The 22,486-nt window shown below is 42.6% G+C and overlaps 5 protein-coding genes across 7 annotated transcripts in view; 2 read left to right on the forward strand and 3 right to left on the reverse strand.

The window, feature by feature from the left end:
• The window catches only part of LOC119547922 (extracellular sulfatase SULF-1 homolog), a 35,618-nt gene extending 26,353 nt beyond the window's left edge, over nt 1-9,265 (reverse strand). The window contains exons 1-2 of the mRNA XM_037854966.1: nt 8,556-9,265; nt 721-773 (exon numbers count right to left, since the gene is read on the reverse strand). The gene's annotated coding sequence lies outside the window, so the exon portion shown is untranslated. The remainder of the gene's footprint in view (nt 1-720; nt 774-8,555) is intronic.
• A 1,931-nt stretch (nt 9,266-11,196) lies between these two features.
• Nucleotides 11,197-13,084, reverse strand: LOC119545766 (serine/arginine-rich splicing factor 1B). The gene is made up of 4 exons (XM_037851612.1): nt 12,808-13,084; nt 12,301-12,670; nt 11,815-11,951; nt 11,197-11,753 (listed from the first exon to the last, which is right to left on the reverse strand). Exons 1-4 carry the CDS (start codon nt 12,969-12,971, stop codon nt 11,645-11,647), a joined length of 780 nt encoding a protein of 259 aa, XP_037707540.1. The 5' UTR covers nt 12,972-13,084; the 3' UTR covers nt 11,197-11,644.
• Nucleotides 13,084-17,273, forward strand: LOC119545765 (transcription factor Sp2). The gene is made up of 6 exons (XM_037851611.1): nt 13,084-13,177; nt 13,644-13,957; nt 14,018-14,388; nt 14,453-16,312; nt 16,379-16,580; nt 16,644-17,273. Exons 2-6 carry the CDS (start codon nt 13,805-13,807, stop codon nt 16,860-16,862), a joined length of 2,805 nt encoding a protein of 934 aa, XP_037707539.1. The 5' UTR covers nt 13,084-13,177; nt 13,644-13,804; the 3' UTR covers nt 16,863-17,273.
• Nucleotides 17,270-20,490, reverse strand: LOC119545767. Of its 3 annotated transcripts, XM_037851615.1 has the most exons (4): nt 20,046-20,487; nt 18,656-18,810; nt 18,344-18,559; nt 17,270-17,402 (listed from the first exon to the last, which is right to left on the reverse strand). In XM_037851615.1, exons 1-3 carry the CDS (start codon nt 20,147-20,149, stop codon nt 18,372-18,374), a joined length of 447 nt encoding a protein of 148 aa, XP_037707543.1. In that variant the 5' UTR covers nt 20,150-20,487; the 3' UTR covers nt 17,270-17,402; nt 18,344-18,371. The 3 variants fall into 3 exon arrangements, with proteins under 3 accessions (XP_037707543.1, XP_037707541.1, XP_037707542.1); XM_037851613.1 differs by having other exon boundaries at nt 18,344-18,810; nt 20,046-20,490; XM_037851614.1 differs by having other exon boundaries at nt 17,270-17,448; nt 18,344-18,810; nt 20,046-20,490.
• A 536-nt stretch (nt 20,491-21,026) lies between these two features.
• LOC119545768 (mesencephalic astrocyte-derived neurotrophic factor homolog) lies at nt 21,027-22,471 on the forward strand. The gene is made up of 4 exons (XM_037851616.1): nt 21,027-21,200; nt 21,278-21,402; nt 21,484-21,625; nt 22,111-22,471. Exons 1-4 carry the CDS (start codon nt 21,113-21,115, stop codon nt 22,275-22,277), a joined length of 522 nt encoding a protein of 173 aa, XP_037707544.1. The 5' UTR covers nt 21,027-21,112; the 3' UTR covers nt 22,278-22,471.
• Nucleotides 22,472-22,486: the final 15 nt, after the last annotated feature.

The raw sequence follows: 22,486 nt of genomic DNA on the forward strand, positions 1-22,486 counted from the left end.
TATTTTGTTGTAGATGAATCAGTTGAGAAGTCAACAGTTTGATTAAATAGCCGATGCCCGGCTGAAGTGCGGCAACCCAGCATTCTGTGGAAACGAAAGTCAAGCACTTACAGCCCATCAAGACAACAATACAGGAGAATTATATGAATTACAATTCAAATGATCCTACAAGTGACACATCGACAACAGGGATGCTATATAAGTGGCCATGGGGGAAATGTAATGGAAAAGGTAGGGGGAACAGACACATTACAGCGCACAAAAATGCGCATAAAAATTGCATTAAAATGCCATCCAAGACTCGGGCCTAATGAAGGAATGGCAATAAAGGACAATTGCCAGCAGTGGCAAAAGCAGCATGTTTTACGATATCTGGGAAAAACCTGGCAATGCCCTTAAATAGACGAAGCTGGCCAAGATGGGCGATGGCCCAATCCAAATGCGTGCAAAAATGTTGCCACATTTCTCGAGTGGCTTTCGCGACTCGTCGATTTCCCAGGCCCCAAAGTGAATTAAATGCAGACGCGTGATTTTGCACATTAATTGCGCGCATTTCGGGGATGAGAGTTCAAACCGGAAAGCCAGGAAGTGCAGCGAACCATAAGGAACCCAACGGATGAGCTGCAACCACCGAAGTGCGAGGAAATGGATTTTATGGACCGCAGCTTTTCCTAATTACCTGCTCAAAGGTAAATTGCGTAATTTGATTTCAGAACTCACCTTAGCTTTTATGTATTCTAGACCACCTCTGGGTTTCAGTGTATCTGCAAGTCCTGAAAGACAGAAATAAACTGATTAACACTTTGGCAGAGGTAGCAAATATAGAGCTAAGAAGGAAAAAATACATCCGGAAATCCTTAATCAAGCAGCCTTATCACTTATTCATCTCAATTAAAACAGACCGTGTTCCCCACTCAAACTGGTGACACTTTCAAGAAGCCAACTGCAAAGACTCTCGTGAACTTTCTGCTCATTTACAACTGACACATTTGCACCTGCCCCACAGCTAAATGAGCGGAATGATTGATAGTTCACCCGTGGAATGAGTGACGAGTCCGTGACCGGAGGTGGAGCCCGGGAGCCCAGAGAAGCCAGGAGTTTTCCTCGGCCGGGGTAAATTTCCATCTGTCAGCTGTCAGTTTTGAATGTTGGCAGGCGCTGAACTTGGCATTTTAATTGAGTGCACAAAACTCATGGGAAAAATGACTGCAGTGCGAAGAATGTGAATGTGTGAATGCGAATTAATGCGATTTCAGTTGATGGCTGAGACGGAGGCTAGAGAAGGGTATTTCCACTTCGTTCTGATTCCCACTTGAGGCCAGCTTGTTTGACTTTTATTGAACAAACAGCTGCCGCTTTACTGACTTTAGGTGAGCTGTTGTTTTCTCGTTTTTATGACTCTACTGCTGCGGCCACGTTGCGTATGCGCAATGTAAGTAACCTTTTAACCCAGTTCTCTTGGCCTGTCGGTAGTTAGTTTCCTGTGTTATTGCCAACACCTTTCTGCAAGTGTTCTCCTGACATGCAACTATAACTTTCCCGGTAACTTTTCACCCCGGCAACCTTGAACAAATTAACAAAATCGAACTTAAACTGCACCCATTGCGTATACGCAGTGTTCGCAAATAGGAGGGCAAACAAAGTGCGACAAAACGCGAAGGTACATATATACTATCCCCCGAGACTCCGGTTTATTTGCCTGCCTATTCGGCCCGCGTATTTACGTATCTATTTACATACAAGACAGGCAAACAGAATGAAAGGGAAAAACATAAACTGTTTTGATTGCAGGTAAACAAACCGACCGGACGACTGACTAACTGACTGGCTGGCTGGTCGAGAAAGCAGCCAACTCTTCGTTATTGATTGCTGTCCATTTATCATGCCGCTTGTTTATCAACAGACCAGAACTTTTGATAAGAGCCCCCTGATTCGTTCCCCCCAAAAATCCCTTCGTTGGAGTCATTGATCTTGGGCTTGGCACTCGCAACTTGTCACTTGGTTACTTGTACCGGACTATTGCGCATTTCCCCCAGAGACACACTCAGAAAAATAATATAATCTGTAAGATTTTATCAATAATTATGGCCGTTTTGACACTTGCTTACTGGATTAATTAAAAAAGTTTTAACAACATAGAGAACCAAGTGCATCCAGCTATTCAATCTTGACACATTTAAATGGGAAAATATACTTTTTCTTAGTGTAGATACAGACTGGGGAACAGGTAGTTGCACGGTGATGATTTCATGGAGGCAAATGAACAATGCAAATAAACAATCAATTCGAATGGCAGACTATAATGCTTTTGGTAACGCTTCATTGATTGTCACAGGGAAGTGGAGATACAAGTTACGCACCAATTACCATCAGTTGAGAGAGTGCGAGAAAGCATTCCACCTGATATGGCTAAAAAATGTTACTCAGTTCCCATGAATATGACAATGGTAACAAAAATAAACATACAGCTTTTGAGACATCTAATATTAACAGGCATTAACACACCCGATTAATAAGCATTATTTCAACTACAACCCACCTCAAATGACCTGTCATAAATCGAATACAAATTCTTTTTTACGGCAAAAATAAGTTATATTGGACAATAATCAATGCCACATGCAAAACTGACAAGTATTTACATAAAATACAGAAATATACGCAGAATAATGTAATAAACGCCCTCGGTTTGATTGAGTTCGAAATGGCGCATGCAAATCACAATTAGGAATTATTATTATGGCCATTGCTATTTTATTTTTATAGCCGTAATGATTTTCTATTGCATTCTTAAAGCGACTGTTAATTGATTGCCGCGCAGAGCCATGTAACCGAATCAATTATTCAGCATTTGAACAATTGATTGAGTGTTCTGGCCAGAGATATTATTTATGAATATACGTTAGAGTTTTTTTTGAGTCCTTTGTTCTGCGCCTGTCAGTTGTCGTTAATTTCCCGGTAAAACTCATACAGGTTTGGGCAAAAAGGAAAAGGGCATTAAACATGTTTGGGCCTAGTTGGTTTTCTTTCTGTCGCGGACTTTGACAAAACGAGGGCTATAACACTCTTAAGATACAATGGGTATTCAGAGTGTGTATGATATATTTGAGTCAATTCGTCAATGTAAGACTTTGCCCTACGAATTTGGTTTTACTCTTAGGAGACAGGAAATGCCACAATGAATGTGGTCCCTGAAATCAAACAATTGGTTCACCAGGAATTACTTGCAGAGGTCTTAACAAACCAAAGTGCTCAGTTCCAACTTTCCACAAAACTACCTGATAAATCGCACTCGCATATGTTGACAGCAATACAAATGGCTTAAGCGAAACACATTCGACGTTCTTGGAAATATTTTCAATTAGCACTCGACAGCAATATGGAGAAATATTAAACATCACAGAGCTCTGTTAAATATTACCAAATTACTCATAAACATTAATATATGTGTTCACAATTCATCATTAATCATCAGCCACGGTAGTTTAAAGATCATTTAGCATGAGATACTACCTTTCGGCCACTCAAAGATTTATTGTATTTCAACACCTCGCAATCGGCGCTCAATTTTCAACTTTTTCCTTTAATTTTCAACTCACTGGGAATCACAAGACGAATCATTTAAAAAAAAAATCAAACAAAATTAATATTCTTGCCTGATTTTAATTGCTTTTGCTACGTATGGATAGGAGAATTTTTCGGTTCGTGTTTGGTTTGTGAAAAACCACATGTGATTTTCCATTATTAATTTGCTTTTCTCGTAAACAATCAGAAACCTTTATTGATGTTATGAATGCGATTCCTAGTGCCGCTCGTTTAGTTATATGGTGCAAAGCGAAAACGCAGAACATTTGCAAAGTGGGATGGTTTTAGTGCTGAGTTAGCCTTAAGATCAGCTATCCAAAATGTTTTCAGTGGATGGTTGAAAAAACCGAATCACATGATGTTTTTATGTGCATTGAAAAATCTTTTTATTCAAACTTGAGGCATTGAGTCATATCATTTCTTAGAATAATTTGGAAACAATTATACTTTGTTTATTATTTCTTATAATTATCTAACTAAATATAATTGGTATTCTAAAATACCACAAACAAATTGCAGAAAATAGAACTTAAAAAAATTATAAACAATGATTTCCGGAAATTACAAATTTAATAAGATATTTTTAGACTTGCGATAGAAATAAAAAAAACAGAAATATACTTTGTTTATTTTTGGCTTAAATAGTCTACAGCTTAGAATAATTTTGGATATCATGCCATTAGAGTATTCCTACTAAAAACATTTATACGTAATAATTGATAAACAAGTCTGAATGGTTTCCGGAAATTTAAAATTTCCTAAAAATGTAATATGGAATTTAAATTGGTATTTATGGACTTTCGGTGTAAATAAAAATAACCAAAATATAAACACATTTTGAACAGTTCAGGTAAGGTGTATTTTTCTTGAAAATGTTCATGGAAAGAAAATATCAATCAATGGTCAAAATATCTATTTTTCGTGGGGTAAACCGAATTTTGTCTAGAAGAGGAAGGCAATTTTCTGGTTTTGTTTCCTTTCTTTTGTTTGCTGGTGGTTTTTACTTCTAGCCGCACTCCCTTTTCAATGCCCACTTTATCCTGTCCTAGTACGGAGTAGAACGAAGTCTGGGATTGGGATTGGGAATGGGACTGGGACTGGGACTGGGTAGGTTTGCTCTCATTTTGCCTTTTTTCACGCTTATTATGTGTTGTTTGTGGTTTGTTGTTGTAGGTTTTATTTTGCACATATTTACTATAGGTTTGTATATGTACCTACATATATATTTCTTTTTGGTTTAAATGTTGTCAGACAGGATTTTCCACTTTAATGCAGTCGACGTCGCTGCTTTTTGGCGCGTTTCTGCCGCCGCACAGCTCATCATGGATCATGCCCCTTTTTCCACCCCCTCCTCTCCTTTCCTCCTCGCCTCGTCACCCTTAAGTTTTCAGTTTAAGTTCAGCCTGCGTGCAGCACTCCACTGCCATTGCCGCAATCCGTTGCCACAATCCTTCCTGCAGCTGCTGCTCCTGCTCCTACTGGCCACCTTTTCAGGTTAATGCAGTCTTTATTCATGCCATATTTCTAAGCGCATTATGTGCTGCAAGCCTTGCTCACAATATTAGCAAAAATTATGTTAATCCTGGCTGCCTGGTTAATCCTTTCTACCCGACCTCGCGGCCTTTAGCTTTATAAGCTCCGTTGCGAACGGAGGCGCGTTAAATTATTTTAATAGCCGCTTACAATTACCAGGGCCAACCCCCCTCGGCTCAGGGTAATGTTTTTAATGTTTGACGCGATTTGGCGTTTTAAAACGCGCCTTGCGGCCAGACAAGCGGCCAAGTAAGCAAGCCAAGTTGTAAAATAGGACTGCATAACGATGGGTACGATAAGTTCATGGTGGAAAGACAAGCTCTAGAAGAGCCAAGCTAAAAATAAACAACGTAGCAGTCTTTAAGCTTAGTTATTTTAATTAAAGGTTCCAATAAAAAACAATTTTATTTTTATCATTAATAATTATTTCAGTATTTCTTTAGGTTGTATTTTTAAATATTTCCGATCATAGATTGACTTTTATAGAAATATCTATAGTTTTTTAGGGGTTCTCTTTTATTTAACAAAATTCCTTGCGTCTTACTGAAAAATATATTATCTTACATGCCCTGATTGCGTGCCAACGTCCTATCTGTAATAGTTTTCTTAAACATTTCAATAAAAATTCATTCGTTTCCCAATTAACCCTAGATAGTACGAGTTCGCCACCCGCTGTCCTTATCAGTTTTCAGAGGGACAAAGAATAATTGAAATTGATGCCCGAGTACATGTGTTAATTTACACTTATAGAGTGACATGCATAACCAGCTGCTCCATTGGGCGTTTCAGTTTCCATTCATAGAGCGACTGGGGAAATGAAAATGCAAATTGAGGCGTTTAAAGTCGCGCACAAATCGCGCACCGCAATTAAACGGCGCCCCGAAACGCGTGCCCCATGGAACCCGCCTCCCGGTCGATTTTATGGCTGTATTTTATGCGAGCCATGTCTGGCCTGGTATCAGTCCATATAGGCATAGTTTGCGGCTAATGACTCCGCATCGAGATCGGGAAACGGGGAATCGGGAGAACAGAGAGGTAGATGCAAATGGGAAATGTCCGAGACGCCTTGTCCACTCATTAAGTGGTGTTGGTCAACCAGTTCTGAGGACAGCATGATGGATTGCCGGCCAGCTGAATAACTCGGGCCCCAATCGCTCATTCAGCCGGCCCATTCATTCATCCATTCAACCGCCTGTCGACGTATCGTATCGAGCTGGAAAAGGCCGAAACTAAAACCGAAACCTGATTGCGGTAAAAGGCCAAATTGGACCGTTCTCGTTGCCCTGGTCGATGCCTCGGGGCCAGCATCGGCGTTAGTCATCGTCGTCATCATCATGAGCCTGATCCCGCTGAATTGACCGAATTAAAGCTCTGGGATTGCGTGGAGCGGGCAAACCAGTTTCCGCCTGGCCACCACACTCCACCAACTCCGCCGTCCGTCCGACTCCAAAAAGGCCAGGAGAAATTGCCACAGTCAAAACAATTAGATGGACGGACCAGGCTCGCGTCTTCAACTTGTTGCCGCCGCGGATAAAAGTTTGTGTCTTGTGCTGGGAAAGTAAAAAGTGTCTAATTAAATACTTGGCCCGACTGCCTGCGGAAAATAGCAAAAGCTATACGAAGTGGAAAAACCCTTGATTAAGCATTAAAGTATTTTTAATGAATCACTAAAGGCCTTATGACACTGGCTTGATTTTTGACTAAAGGGATTTATTTTTAAAAGCTAGAGAAAAAAGGTTTTACAGTTCCAGCAGGTATTAAAAATGTATATACTAAATTATCTTCTGATTGCCATGACTTCTTAAAAAAAAACTAAAGTCACTTATTCAAAAGACAAGGCAGTGTCATAAGGCCTCAAACATTTTAGCGAACTGTGGCTCTCCCATTTACGCAAAATTTATCTAATCATTATTAATCTCACAACTCACCTTATCTCATCTTAAAGTAAACAAGCCCATCTTTTACTTAGAACTAGCAGTTTTAGAAAACAGCATTTGGCACTGAAAGTCCAGTCCACTGGGTTACTGGGTAAGTTAGTTTCATCAGTAATTTCCCACATCTGGAAGTCACTGAGTCAATAGGAAAGGGTTGTTTTTACGCAGTAAATTAAATTTCACCAGCATTTAGTGAATGTACCCAGCCTGAATAGAAGGGCACAGCAGGCAAACAACAATTAACATAAATTGCTTACGCGATGCGGCCCATTGAGTGCGGACAAGGGGTTAAGGGGTCACAGTTGCCGCCCGTCAATCATTCGAGCAAACGAACTGCGGCTCTTGAATGGGCGAGCGGCAAGGGTTTCCCATTTCCACGGCTGCCAGTTGCCAGTTGCCGTTTGCCTTTTTTATACGACTCCAGCGGAAACTTCAGAATGCACCTGTCGCAAGGCGGCGGTAGGTGTGATAAGCATCGCATCACAACAAAAGATTAACACGCCGGAGCGGGACAAAGAGCAGAGTCCGTCGGTCACATGGACAGGTCTCCGATTTGAGACGCCCTGGCGGCAGGGTCTCAAACGACCTGCCTGCATGGAATTGCACTGCTATAAATAAGGTTTGAGTTTATGTTCAGGGGTGTCACAGAAATCTCTTCCAACCAAAATTCAAGCCTCCGTGTCACAGAATCCGTTTCAAAATCAAGTAGACTATTGAAAACCACCCAAATACTAGGATTTAAAAAAATGTTTTCAAAAATTCAGACCTTTTTTACTCCGAAACACTCAGAAAACTGTAGATTCTGTGTCAATGATGGTGATTTTTGGTTAGGAAACCAACCATTCCCAGAACCGTCCGAGAATTCCGTGACACCATCAGTAATATAAAAAGTAGGTCACTAAATCAGAAATAACTTTTTTTTAATTCGGATAACTGGTCCCAAAATTTTTAAATGGGAAAATAGAAAAACTATCAAATCTTCTTCATAAGAAAATGTCATAGATCGGATAGCCCCTGTTTTTCCTCACTGTACACTTAGATGAACAGGAAACCGCCGGGAAGGAGACCTTGAAGACCCTAGGTAGGTTGTATTGCAAGCAGTTAGGTAGTTGCCACAAGGGTAACACCTTTGGGTTGACAGATCGAATTACCGAAGAAGCGCCCTAGCCCAGTGTTGCTCCTAACTGGGTCACATTACCAGTGCCAAACGATCGAAATCGAACCTTACTTTCACTAAGGATTGATGCGGAAGTGATGATGAATCCGTAAAACAACGATTCAACAGGATGGAATGCCTAATGAGGATAATAAACAGCCAAATCTTATGATTCGTTTGGACCGTAAAACTAATTTCGAGTTATGATCAATAAAAAACCTTTCAAGTTGCCAACGAGAACAATGACTCCTAGGGGAGATCTGCTGATCTTGCGTTTTAAGTTGCCAATTTTAACGATCGCAGCAATTCCGTGGGCATGCAAAACATCCATAAAATGCAATTCTTACCTCAAGCTATATAGAGCTGTGTTTTTTTTCACATGAGTAATTTAAACTTTAACACCCAACAACTCACGCTGGCGATTGAGTTTACTCGAGTGCTGTCTTATAATTTGGACACTTCACCTTCTATTTATAGTTTGCGTCGTGCCAAGTGGCTTCAAATTGGATGATAAACCCGGTAATTGGTTGTACAATCGCGATCGATTAAAAGCTTTCCCGTCGGACTGACTAACCGCAGATAGGTTCGACCGATCCGGTGGAAGTTCAATAAAATTGTAACCGAAAAAAGGCGGCGATAAGCCGGCGACTCCAACACAACGCAGCTAATGAACTAAGGGCCCGTCGGACCGGTAAAACACTCTATTGGATCCCACGAACCTCGGATATCTCCTCCAACGAACTGCCCACGACAAACTATGTATGATCAACAGTTTGTCATATGCACTTCTCGAATTATTTATTATTTACGTGGGCATCCAATTCGATTTGCAAGTCGATCTCTTTATAGGGTTTTCCGAACTTTTGGCGCACTTCTGCTCATGTGGCGTGGGTATTTAATATGGGGGTGTCAAAATTTCACTCGTACTTTTATATCACAACGATGCTTTCCGAAATACGCAGATACGAAAGAGATTTACCTCCGCGACCATTCCGCTCCGTTCGAGATGAAAACAAACATTGACCAGATTCCCACGCGCGTCCGAACAGCTGGCGATTTTTTTTGAAAAACCCAACAACAAAATGCGGGTGTTGCTTTTATAGTTCGCTTCTAATGTGACCGTTGCGCAAAATGGCCAAAAAGCCTTTCTGCTTACATGGGGATAAGGGATTTTGTATAAGAGTTGAGGTAACATTTGGCTGATAACAGGGCTCTGTAAAAAATATGTGAGCGGGCTTTTTGGAATTATGTTAGCTGGCTATTTGAAAACTATCTTTATTAATATACTCCCTAATAAAATAGAGCAATATGCTTATTTATTAAGACAAATCTGTCCTTAATAGGAAAGATCCTTGACTGTTGGGTCTGATTACATTAATAAGACTTAACGCCATCTGACCTTTTTTTTTTTTGGTAAATCCCTCTGATTACAAACATTTCCGTTTACCAAATTTCCTACGTTTCCAGAAAATTTAAAGACCATATAAACTTGTGAAAGAAGTCTTTCTTCTCAACGCCATTCATTTATATGAACGAGAAACAAAGTGCCGTCAATCACTGAAATTATTATGAAATGAGCAGTTCTTGTTAAATTCATCCTTAAAAAAATTCCTTAACTCAAAGAAATGGTCCTTTAAAATGTTCTATAATAGAACTTCTCTCCCGTTAACAGTACACAAAATTGAAAACACAGATTTGTTCAGTTTATATATTTATTGTAAAGGTGGATTATATTTCAAAAATATGTTAAGACTATGGCCTGTAGGTTGATCGATAAGCAAGGGGAACACAGAGACATCGGCTCTCAGGTCAAAAATTTCTTTTTGTGGGTATTATTACATTGTATATTGGGTAAAGAAAGTTCATGCAAATGCAGTGGGTGTGGGCTATAGTCGGGGCTCATGAATTTTCGCCCTTCTAGTCAAAACATGGAAAACAAAAACGCACACGCGACAATCGCCACATTTCGGAGGCAACAACACCAATGGAGACGAAAGAGTTGGGTAAAAGTATTGTATGTAAATTAAAAACTAATAAACGCAAATAAAATGTTAAAGATAAAATAGATGTGGCAATCGAACATACCACTGAGAGGCGAGACTGAGGGAGACAGGAACGAATCGGAGCGGACCAGACCAAGGAGCACTATCCACTATCCAGCGTTGGGCTCAAGTCAACGTTGGATGTTGCACAGCAAATCCGTGAATGATAACGACAGGGGCGCTAAGGCCTCGAAATACGCGGTTCCCTGGGTGAGCTAGTGTTTGGGGGTGCGATCCGCAGAAGGCGACAACAACGCGTGTGACTCTGTCCAAGCGAATCCTATTCCCGACCGTTAGGAGGATGCCGAAGAAGGGGCGAGGTTTGAAGAGATGCGTCCGAGTCCGAAACTGTTCGCTCTAGTCCTGTCCAAGGGCAACTCAGGTGCTCCTCACCGTTACCGATGTCATTGAAATCCTCCTCCTCCACACATCCGTTAACCTGAACACGACCAAAGCTCACACACAAATCCTTCAACAATGCGAAATTCCTGTCTCCTCCTCCTCCTCCGAGGTGCGAATTAGCCGTGGGACACTGCATCCCACGTTGTCCTAGCGAAGGGCTCAACAATCCTAAATCCAAATCCATTCCTGATTACCATCTGATAAACATACTATGTTTATAAGATCTATAGACATGTCCTGCCTCCTCTAATTTTAATCCAAATTTATCCAATCCACGCCAAAATCAACATCAAAATATCCTCCTCCTCCATTAATCCTCATCCTCCACATCCTCATCACTCTCCAAACATAAACGCGCAAAATGGGGAAGAGAAGAAAATAAAAATTGAAGTATTAATAGTATGTTTTTCAATGTGGTTGACATTGCGTTGTGTTCGGGTTTCTGTTTCTTGTTCTATTCTTTCTCTCATTATAGACATATTTATTCTGTATCGATGTTTCTTGTTTTCGTTAAGGTAGATTCTAATAAATTACGCTTGGTGAATATGCAGCCAAAGTTCAGTTTATAATATAATTTTAGTATGCAGAGGCAAAGGCTCAAAATAAAACAAAAGCAAATCAAGGAATGCCGAAGGGTTGTAGCCAAAGAGAATTCCCTGGTTTACCAGTGCCATTTTTGAACAGTTTTTGTCAAATTATTTCCGGTGGATTATAATTTAAGAGAACATCTCTGCTTCTTAGAACGTGTGATACAGTTGGAAAAGCAAGTGGTTTTTGAAATATGATTGTATGTTGGCTTCGATGAGAGTTCGGAATTTGAATGATCAAACTTGATTGGTTCGCAGATGGCTTGAATAGTCAATTTACAAAGTGGTATATGTGGGGGTCGGTCTTGAACAAATATTCAATGGGCTTTCTTAATTTAGCTTGCTTTTCCTAATGTTTCCTGCTCGTAGAAATATTATATATTAATGGATAATGCTTGGTAGTGTTTAATAGTTAGAGCGAGAGCGAGACCTGGAATAAGACTGACGTCGCACTGGGGAGTAGGTTGGTGTGCCACGACGACGAGGTCGTGACGAGAAAGAGCGCGAGCGAGATCTGTAAGGAGGGATTTAAATGATAAATACTTGACAATAAACTGTAGTAATATTTAACTAACCTGTCGCGGTAGTCACGGCCTCCACCTCCACCTCCGCCGCCGGCACCACCACCACCTCCTCCGCTGCCGCCCCCGCCACCGCCACTGCGGTCGTTATCGCCGCTATCCTCGCGGACGCGAATGTAGGCAACCTCGCCCTGCAAAAGTAAAAATGATTAAATTGTTTAAGTGTCACTTAAGTTTACGAATTTTTCTAAGAATTAACCTGAGTATAGCGTTAATATAACTGAACTATTGACTTACAGAATACATTTTGTTATATTTTAATGGATGATGAATAACTTCGATACTTTGTTGCATCAAATATATTGACAGTGAACCGAGTTTCAGGGTGAATGACAAATTAGGGAACAATCGCCCTATTAAATTATTCAAGCTGCTGAATAATGTATGCTGTCAAAATAAATGCATAGGTAAATTGCCTATGTACCTTGACAGACGAATACATTTGAATGTTACAAAATGATAAATCCAGAATTTACATACCTCATGCGAACGGAAGCGCGAGTCGTCCAGCTTTTTGATGGCGTACTTCATGTCCTCGTGGCGCAGGAACTCCACCACGCCGGACCCGTCCTTGTAGGTGTCCGCGAAGCAGACGTCGCCGGCCTCGCGCATGTGGTCTTTGAGATCCTGCCACGATCCGGAGGCGGGCAGTCCGGTGACCATGACGCGGTACTGCGAACGCTTGGCCGGTGGTCCGCGTCCGCCCATGCGTCCGCCGCCGTCGCGGCTGCGGTCGTTGCGGTTGCCACCACGATAGCTGCCCGGACCACCGCCCCGTGGGAATTCCACGCGTAGGCGGTACCCATCGTAGTCATAGCCATCGCGTGCCTTCACCGCATCGTCGGCATCGCTGTTTTTGGCGCCAATAGCGGACGAGGAGGAGTCGGTGAAGATGTTCCGAGGTCAAGGGGGAATTGGGAAAGATGAGCGCGAATTAGTTGGGTGTCGCCTCCAGCCAGCTGGCCAGTGTGTATTCGCCTTACTCACCGCGCATCTTCGAACTCAACAAAAGCAAATGGCGGCCCACGCCGATTCTTCAGGTCGACAAATGTAACTTTGCCAAACTTGTGGAACAGATCCTGGATGTCCTTGGTGCGGATGTCCGGCGGCAGGTTACCCACATAGATGCGGCACTCGTTGCGTGATCCCATTTTTTCCAGTTTAAATCAGACGATGTGGTTGACTTGCTTGCTGAAATTCTCGTTCGATTTTCACAGAACTTTTTCCTGTCACGCAAATACAAATGGCCGACGCAGTATGACCGTTGGCGGGAGTTAGGAAAATCCCTTGCACGGGTAGTTGTCTATAGACATAGTGGTGGAACCACGCTAGGGGTTGTCATATCAGTACTTACCTGGTAAGTAGTTACTTTGGTAATCACGTTAAAAGCTTACAAAATTGAACACAAAAGAAAACCAAGTGTCTTTTTTGGAGTAGTCCCTCCATGTTTGTTCTTTTATTTTCAAACCTATTATGTGTGTCTGCGCGGCAGCCATTGTATTCATGCATTAAATTTATTCTGGGTACTCCCTTTCCAATTGGTGAATTGTTGAAAATTCAACCAAAAATTTAAGCAATACAGCGACCCAAAATAGTTCATATTAAGTTTCCAAACAGTTATGATTAGTTGTCAAATTTCATGTGTATCATGATTATGATCATGTATACTTATATTTATTTCGTCACCTCCAAATTCATTATACATATTTTATAATGGTTGAAAAACTGCCCTTATATTGATAAATAGTAATTAGTAATTATTTAATAATTAAACACAATTGTTTGGTATCGTGAACGTTTTCTGATTATCGAACATCCAATAGTTGGCTGCACTATCGCCATTCACCCCGAGCTGCGATGCAGCTGCAGTGCCACCTCTAGCAGTGAGCGTCGTTCAGACAGTCGAAGAAAAAAACAACAAATATTTGCATGTGCAATAACCAAACGTAAATAGCATTTCGCCAACCACTGAGCCATCGGGAAAATGGCTGCGGCCGGAAGCAACGTCCGCTGCATCAACTTCTACGACCTGTGCCGCATCTGCACCGACAGCAGCGACCACAAGACGAACATCTACTCGCCCGAGGGTCGCGCCAAGAACCTGGGCAACAAGATTCTCGAGTGCCTCTCGCTACAGGTCGTGTTCCTTAGCCAAAATGCATATTACCCTTGGCTAATAGACCCTCTTTCTTTATAGATCGATGAGAAGGATCGCTTGCCCAAGGTGGTGTGCGCACAGTGCGTGCAGCAGGTGGAGCAGATCCACGGACTTCGCGCCACTTGCCGCAACTCGCAAACGATGCTGAGCAACTGCCTCAACATCCGCCCGGCGCCGAGTAGCGAAAAGCTGTACATCCGGGATGCGGTCGACGAGTCCGGCAAGAGCCTAAGCGTGACTCAGACGGCTCCAGCAGCTTCCGCCGGAGCTCAACAGTCTGGAAATCTCCTGAGCAGCATCATCCAGGCGGTGGGAATGCAACCCCAGCAGCAGTACACCATCACGGTGGACAACGGGGTACAGCAGCAGCAACCTTTGTCGGAAGCGCAAATCAAAACCGAGAGGCAGACGTGAGTGGGAGATTCCCAAAATTAAGACTTCATTCTAAGCCGTTCCTCTTTTCTTTCCTCTTAGTGCTTTGGAGGAGTTCATCCGCCTCAAGCCGGACATCAAGATAACGCCGCTGGGGAAGAAGGAGGCTAATTCACCTGGCAAACCCCAGCAACCTCCTCCTCTCCAACCGCAGACAGTGACGACTACATTAAACACTACCCAGTTGCAGATACAGCCGCAACTGGGAGATCAACTGCAACCCCTCTGGCAACAGATACAGCAGCTGCAACTGCAGCAGCAGCTACAGCAACTCACAAACCAGCTGCAGGCCACCACTCAGTTCACGGCCACCCAGGAGGATGCCGGCAATCCTGGCGACAGCAAAAAGCCCAAGTTGAACTTTGTGCTCTCTTCCCAATCGGCCCCACAATTCACCACCTCTCTGCCGCAGTTCGCGGGAGGTCAGCCGCAGATCCAGCTGCAGTTGATGCCCGGTGGAAGTGGAGTGACGAATGCGGCGACAGCGTCATCCCAGACGCAGTTTAATGCAGCTGCTCTACTCTCTAGTCTGGCGGCTCCGCAGTCAGCTCCCAATATGCTCTCACCGAACAAATGTTTTCTGCCCATCACCATTCGGGACGAGAACTCCGACCAGCAGATCGTGGCGCATATAGACACCAAAAACCTAGTGCTGCCAACCACCTACCAAGTACAGATGAAGCTACAGCCTCAGTTGGCCACTGCCGACGGTCAGCCGATTATGCAGCTGACACCCACCTCCATTCCGGCCACGCTGCAGTTGACACCGCAGAATCTGGGAAATCCGGGAAGCAATTTCCAGGGCACGGCTGTGGCGCAAAACCAGTTTCTGGCCCCGCAGCCGCAGCCTGTCCAACAACAACAACCCCTTACACAACTGCCTAACACGGCACAAGTGACCTCTCAGCAAATCATAAGATCTCCACAGACCAGCAACACCAATCCGCAATTGGTGATAAGGAATGTGACCAATATCCTATCGACTCCGACCACGCCCACGAGCACGAAGGAGCCGCCTGCTTTTAAGACTCCCCCGCCAAAGCAGACAAATAGACAGATGCCATCGCCGAAGAGCAAACCTCCAGTGGTCTCACCCTCAGGAGGAGGCATTAGCCCATCCACCAACGAATTTAAGCGCCTGATGGTGCAGACAAAGCAGCCACAGCAGGCAAAGCAGCAACCGCAGGCAAAGCAACAGCCGCCCGCAGCAGCCGCTGCAGCCTCTCAGACAACGACCTCGGCCAATCAGGCTGCCATGCAGCGACTCTCCTCGAACACAACCATCACCAAGGTGGCCAAGCAGCCCGTTTCGGTACCAGCACCGGCTCCAGCACCCACTCCCGCCAAGCTGCCCATGCTAAACAAGCAGAATATCACCATCAGTCGAATCTCAATGCAAACAGCGCCTAAGCCTCAAATAAAGTCTCCAGCGGCAGCCGCTTCTCCTGCTCCCCAGCCCATTCCTCTGCCCGTTCCCGCACTGAGCCAGGCACAGCCGCCTCCATTGGCGTCACAGCACAAAAAGGTCGAGCGCAAGCCACCTGAAAATCAGGAAACATCGGGGCAGAAAGCGAAACCAGCGCGGCCACCCCAACAAATTCTGCCTTCGCCAAATCAGGAGGGGGAGAATGCGACTGCTAACGATGCGTTTTTGCCACCCTCATCCCTTACTTGCCCCACTTGCAAACGTGAGTTCAAGAAGAAAGAACATCTCACCCAGCACGTGAAGCTGCACGCGGGCTTGCGACCCTTCAAGTGCTCGGAGGACGGCTGCGACAAGACCTTCAGCCGCAAGGAGCACCTTTCTCGCCATTTGATCTCCCACTCGGGCCAAAAGATGTACACCTGCGAGGTGTGCAAGAAGCCCTTCTCGCGAAAGGACAACCTCAACAAGCACAAGCGGTAAGTACTTCGCTTTACTATGTTACATATCCCGTATTTCTTAATAACGAACTTTTTTCTCCACAGGATTCACACGCAGCCGGCCAACGAAACGCTTTACTGCTGCGATGTTTGCAATAAGAATTTCGCCACCAAGCTGCACTACGAAAAGCATCGGGAAATGCATAAGAAAACTCGATCGGAGAGTGCGGGTCCGGCTGCCACTGCTCCTCCTGCGGCCACTTCTGCACCTGCCCAGGTCCGTAGCAATGGTCAGGTTCCCAAACAGGTGAGTGGTTAGTGCGGCTTAAGCTGGCAACTACTAATCCACCTCCTCCTTTCTTTCTCAAAGACGGTTTACGAAATCAAGCAACAACGCACTGCTCAGCAGCAAACGCAAACACAAACGCAGCCGGCGCAGATCATGCATGTGGTAACCACCCAGGACCTGGCCGGAAACACCATAACGATCACCCAAGCACCCGACTCCAATATGCCTGCGTCTCTGGCCAATTACGTGCAGCTGGGCTTCTCCCAGTACCAAAATTCCCGCACACCAGCCGCCAAGTAATTATTCTGAAAGCTCGAGAAGTACTCCATTTTACCTCGTGTCCTAGTCCGCGATCTGTTCCACCTTCTGGTCGCCAGTTCCTTAATGCTTTTAATTTTCGTTTAGTTTACTTTACCTCTTACTTTTTCTTTGTGCAATATTATTTATAAAACATTTGAAGCGTGTTTTCACGTTTCATTTATTTCCTTAATTTATTTTAGTCTGTGTTATTCTGTTTTTATTCAGTAATTCGCAGCATTTATATTAGGATAAACACCTAAAGAGAGTGTTTGTGTAAAGTTTCCTATTGTAAGGCATTGTAAATATCTGTGTATCTATGTATGTACAAGCTGAAAACAATTGATGGTAAAATACCTTTTTTGGGTGAAAAGAAATGATTCCATTGCAGAAATAAATATAATGTGTAATTTATGGCAAAAAGTGTAGTGTGTATTTCGTTTGGTATCGCATTGGAGCCTTCGATTTTGTGGCGCTATAAAGCAGATGGCAGGCGGGCAGGCCCCAATGTTTACGTGATTATATTTGGTAAGGCTCTCCCCGCTGAAAGTATGAATATCAGACGGTTATTCCAATGTCGGCCAGATTTCTGAAAGATTTCCGAAAAATGCTCGTAATTCTAAATCTACCATGCGAACGAATGAAAAACAAATGCAAGCACGTTTTCCATTGTTTTTCCGAATAAAAATTTATAAGCATTGAAGAAAACCAATTCCAGTGAATATTTGTGTTTACGCTTTTAATTAAGGAAATGTCAAGGAGATGTTTAATACTTAGCGTGGTATGGGTGGGTATTACATGGAAAGCTTACATTAACGTTCAAAATCTAAATGGAAGACTTCAGCAAGCACAGATGTACATATATAACCAATTCTTTGGCCTAACAATTAACGATTGCTATCACCAAGAAAACGAAGTAATAAACAACAATTGCGATAAATCGCAATAAGCAACAGCAGAGTTCCTTAAAAAACCCCAGGTGAGATTACAGGACTGATAAGAGAGAGGAAACAAGTGCTTAGAAACTACGAAAACGTGACAATTAAAATGTAGAGCATTATTGGAGTTGTAAATAAATAAGCTAACTAGTTTAGGCATGAATACAATTTAGAGTACTTTCTTGGAGCTGCAAATAAATAAATCAGCCAACTAATTAAGGAACCAGTAAAATTTACAGTAGAATGTTTGCATGTTTAAATAAATAATGTTTTAATACTGCTTGAACAGAATCATTTAGGAACAGAATCAAGATAAAGCTATGAAAAGCCAGAATCAAGAATCTTATTAAACGAAGAATGGGGAAAAGCATATGGACACTACTGCAAAATAATGCAAATGGGGTGAAAAATCCAACAAACTACTTCAATTAGAACTACAGGTGAGGGTTTTTAAGGCGTGCAATATTAGGACTAAAGGTGCCCCGCCACCGAACTTCAGCCTAAGCGATTGTAGAATGCATTAAATAGGAGAATTGGACCAGCTACCTGGGGGATCTGGGGGTTTCCCTCCCTATCAGTTGTAGCTCAGGGCAAACTGGTTGACCTTCTGCACATCGCCCCACACCTGCACTGCCTGGATGTCGGAGAGGGAGAAGAGGGTCTCATACTTGGTTATGAAATTGTGGCCCGAATCCCTGCCCTGGTACACATGCATCATGGAGTTTGCGTAGTCGAAGACGAACTCAAGGCAAAACGAGGATTCTGTGGATGAAGTCAAAGTCAAGGCCTCGTCAATCTCGCTTATCATGCGGGCAAAGCTCTGTGTCAAATGGGAGTTCTTATCGCTAGCGCCTGTACCGTCGAAGATGTTCAGTTCAGTATCCTTTTGCAGACTGCTCCATTCGCCGTTCCGCTTGTAGTTCTCGATGATCGTCTGTGTGGGGATGATCACCTTGAAGTGATATGTAATGTTGTCCGTGCAGTCTGTACTGTTGACAAAGTTCACCGAGTATCTGTGGAGAATAGAAAAATAGTTACTTTACATAGGTGCTAATGACGTATTTGCCCTTTTCCTTAAGAATATTTATACACAGTTCTACTATTTCTTGACCCAAGTAACTTGTTGGAATCATTTATCAGTTCATAACAAGAAGCTAATATTTTTTGTCAACACGTTTACCGATTGAGGCTCAAGAAATTTAATATCTACACAAATTACACACATAAATAATTTTAAAAAAATTAAAAACGTGACATTTGTGCTAGTGACGTCGCTTCTTGAATGTTTGACCCCCATTTCAAACGCTTAGTCATCGTAATTGTTTGAATGGCACATGGCTGTTAGGCAAGTTTTTTTGGGGACCGGAGCTCCCAGACATATATGTACATATGTATATGTAGTTATTTATAGTGAGTAGGTGCGAAAACGTGCAGCGCATTTAGGGAATGGAATTGGAATTTCTGACGTCCGCTCCATTATATTTTTCATTGTTAAAGGAACCTTAGTCACAGAGGCTTTAGAATTTCCCATTTCTTATGAACGCTATCTTAGAACAAGAACTGTAAGTATTCAAGAAGCAAGGAACTTCTTATGACACATTTTTGAAGCTATTACTCGTATAAGTACCTTATCGATCTGAAGATAAGAAATACAAGGTGTTCAGTTATGAAATTTGTATAGACCTTCAATTAAGAACCCGGATTCCAGAGTGATTTAACGATGGTTCTTCTGATTTATTGAGATCATTTAACTATTCGTAAGCTGATTAACAATCTTCCCACCATCTTGTTCTTCTTCCCGCCTTCACCATTACCATTTGTTACGGCTTTTGTTGTTTTCTTCGTAGCCGGCATCTTTAGAGCGCGTCTCTGTTTAATTTCTGACCGGTGATGTCATGGATGGTTGAATTGATACAGTAAAACCAGACAACTGATAAGTGGCGAAGATTGCTTTATTGTCTGCCATCGTCACCTCATAAATTAATAAGATGCCTTTGGAATTCCCAAAAACAGAACGCGAGAACTATATGCTATGGCATATATTATTTAAATTTCATAGCCCATTTGTTCGTTTCATGTGTGCGCTAGTTTGCAAGTTTGTGAGAATTTCATATAACCGGGTCACGTACGAACAAAATTTTTAGGGCATTTGATTTTCTGCACGCAAAGAACCAATTTCTACAGGAAGTGGCTAATCGATTTTCTTAAAGTTTTAAGAATCCCAGTATGTTTGGTGGGCAGGACTTACTGCTGGGCATCCTGGAGAAGGTTGGCGCTAATGGACATCCTAGTGACTCGAACCGATGCATTGGCATTGGTGGGCAAAATGGAAAAAAACTTTACATCGGGCATCTTGAAGGCTTTTTTTAAATATTACACTTTTGTTTCGGATTTATTTTTAGGCGGGTATGTAATTGCAAATTATATCCGGTAAAGGGTAAATAACTTTGCTGTGGCAGTTGCCAACGGTTACAATAACTCTAATAGCCGGCTGGGTACTTAGCACTTTGCCGATTTGGACAATACTGTTGGGGGTTTCACAAATACGGGGCTATTATAAGGGAACTCGAGTGGTATTGAAGCCCACGACGTCACGGGTAAGGTTCGATCGAGTGCATATTTGTTCAGCTTTATTAAAAAGATAAAACGCGCTGCTCTGTTCCGTTCACTTTCGCGCGTTGTTAAAAACTGAGGAGGAATCAAAATACCCCAATGAGTGATCCCCCACACCTGTTAGTAAATTAGTTCCATATCGGACCCCAAAAAGAGCGCAGAGAAAAGAGTAGAGAGAGCATTTCCCTCCCAACGCAGTGGGACCATGTCAGGTCTTCCAATTTGAAAACTCCCCGCCGATAATTAAGTACCTGCCGATAAATCATGTTAAAAATATAACGATATAATTATTTATTTTTATTAAAAAATATCGATATATTGAAATTTTGATATATTTTTCACATCCCCTACACCTGGCACTTACGTTGTTGCTATCTCCCTCTTTTACCGACCCTTTACGTGGCTCTTACGTTTGCTGACACTTACGTTTGCTGACAGCGGCGCAACAACAGCAACAATTGCGCATACGCTAAGGGTTCCAATTGGACTGATAGTTGGACTTAAAAATTTTTCCATTAAATAGCGATAGTATCGATATATCCGGTAAAAAATATCCGATATTTAGTATTTATTTTTATTCCAAAAATATCGATATTGGTATGTTGATACATTTTTCACATGCTAAACAAAATCAAAATCGCAGCGGAGTAACTCAGTTTAGTCAATTAAAAGTCCGCTCCAGCACAGCTAAAATATAACAAAATGAAGACGTGGTACATGGTAGTAGTGATAGGCTTCCTGGCGGCGCTGGCCACCACGGCGTTGGCCCTCAAAGAAGAGGACTGCGAAGGTAGGTGATTGGCCACGTAAGTGGTTAAGATGTTCTGGAGCAGATTTTCACCGGGCTCCCTTCTTTGGTTTTGGCAGTTTGTGTGAAGACGGTGCGGCGGTTCGCAGACTCCCTGAACGATGCCACCAAGAAGGACTTCAAACAGATCGAGACGGAGTTCAAGAAGTTCTGCAAGGCGCAGAAGAACAAGGAGCACAGATTCGTGAGTAGCCGGCAAACGAGTGCCGCCCCTCTTCTTCCTCTCATGCGGAAAAATGATACACGTATGCGTTATTCCACGTAGTGCTACTACCTCGGAGGTCTGGAAGAATCCGCCACGGGCATCCTCAACGAGCTGAGCAAACCCCTCAGTTGGTCCATGCCCGCCGAGAAGATCTGCGAGAAGCTGAAGAAGAAGGACGCGCAGATCTGCGATCTTCGATATGGTAAATATAATATCCTTAGGGTAGAGAGGGGAAATATAATATAGTATTTTAGGAACAGAAAATATCCTAAATTCTTCTTAGCGTATCTAGACATAAAAAAAAGGATAATCCAGGATATTTATATAATTTGTCAAGTTGTCCCAAAGGGCGGCAACTTGCTAGTTAAAGCTTAGAACATCTGTCAACCTATTCCTCCAACTATGTAAATTTAATACTACTTGAACCTTCAAAAACCTATTTCTAATGTTATAATCTCAAATTGAAATGCTGGTATATGGGTAAAACGTTGAATGAATTGTTTGTGCTAGAACCAATCAAAGTAATGTGAGCTAACCTGAATCATTTTACATAGATACATTTTTTAACAAAAAAAATTCAATTTTTCTGTGAGTGCTGAATTCGATAAGAACTGTAGCTCAATAGTATAACCCTGTCACTACCCTTTTGCCCTTGAAAACCTTTCTCATCGAGTGTGTTCTTTGCAGAGAAACAAATCGATCTGAAGAGCGTGGACCTGAAGAAGCTGAAGGTGCGCGACCTGAAGAAAATCCTCAACGACTGGGACGAGAGCTGTGACGGTTGTCTTGAGAAGGGCGACTTCATCAAGCGCATCGAAGAGCTGAAGCCCAAGTACTCGCACGGCGAGCTGTAGAGCTAATTCTAGTTACTTGTGTAGTTACATGGAACACGCCCACTTAGCTAAAGCAACAACCACATGAAACGCCCCCCTACACATTCATATTTTTAGTTAATTTACAATTTTGATAGACTTTGAGAGAATTGAATATAACTATATATATCTAATGAAAAAAATATATTTTGAAATAAAAAACAACAAACACACAAGACCTCGTGCTCTCA

This window comes from Drosophila subpulchrella, chromosome 3R (genome assembly GCF_014743375.2).
Source record: "Drosophila subpulchrella strain 33 F10 #4 breed RU33 chromosome 3R, RU_Dsub_v1.1 Primary Assembly, whole genome shotgun sequence".
NCBI lineage: Eukaryota > Metazoa > Arthropoda > Insecta > Diptera > Drosophilidae > Drosophila > Drosophila subpulchrella.

Coding starts and splice junctions, on each gene's coding strand:
- LOC119545767 (XM_037851613.1), bottom strand. CDS start 20,149: ATGCCCGATGTAAAGTTTTTTTCCATTTTGCCCACCAATGCCAATGCA. Junction 18,811..20,045: donor CTTCTCCAGGATGCCCAGCA/GTAAGTCCTGCC, acceptor TATTCTCCACAG/ATACTCGGTGAACTTTGTCA.
- LOC119545765 (XM_037851611.1), top strand. CDS start 13,805: ATGGCTGCGGCCGGAAGCAACGTCCGCTGCATCAACTTCTACGACCTG. Junction 16,313..16,378: donor AACCTCAACAAGCACAAGCG/GTAAGTACTTCG, acceptor TTTTCTCCACAG/GATTCACACGCAGCCGGCCA. Junction 16,581..16,643: donor ATGGTCAGGTTCCCAAACAG/GTGAGTGGTTAG, acceptor TCTTTCTCAAAG/ACGGTTTACGAAATCAAGCA.
- LOC119545766 (XM_037851612.1), bottom strand. CDS start 12,971: ATGGGATCACGCAACGAGTGCCGCATCTATGTGGGTAACCTGCCGCCG. Junction 12,671..12,807: donor GTTGAGTTCGAAGATGCGCG/GTGAGTAAGGCG, acceptor CGCCAAAAACAG/CGATGCCGACGATGCGGTGA. Junction 11,754..11,814: donor GGCCGTGACTACCGCGACAG/GTTAGTTAAATA, acceptor CCCTCCTTACAG/ATCTCGCTCGCGCTCTTTCT.
- LOC119545768 (XM_037851616.1), top strand. CDS start 21,113: ATGAAGACGTGGTACATGGTAGTAGTGATAGGCTTCCTGGCGGCGCTG. Junction 21,201..21,277: donor CAAAGAAGAGGACTGCGAAG/GTAGGTGATTGG, acceptor TGGTTTTGGCAG/TTTGTGTGAAGACGGTGCGG. Junction 21,626..22,110: donor GATCTGCGATCTTCGATATG/GTAAATATAATA, acceptor TGTTCTTTGCAG/AGAAACAAATCGATCTGAAG.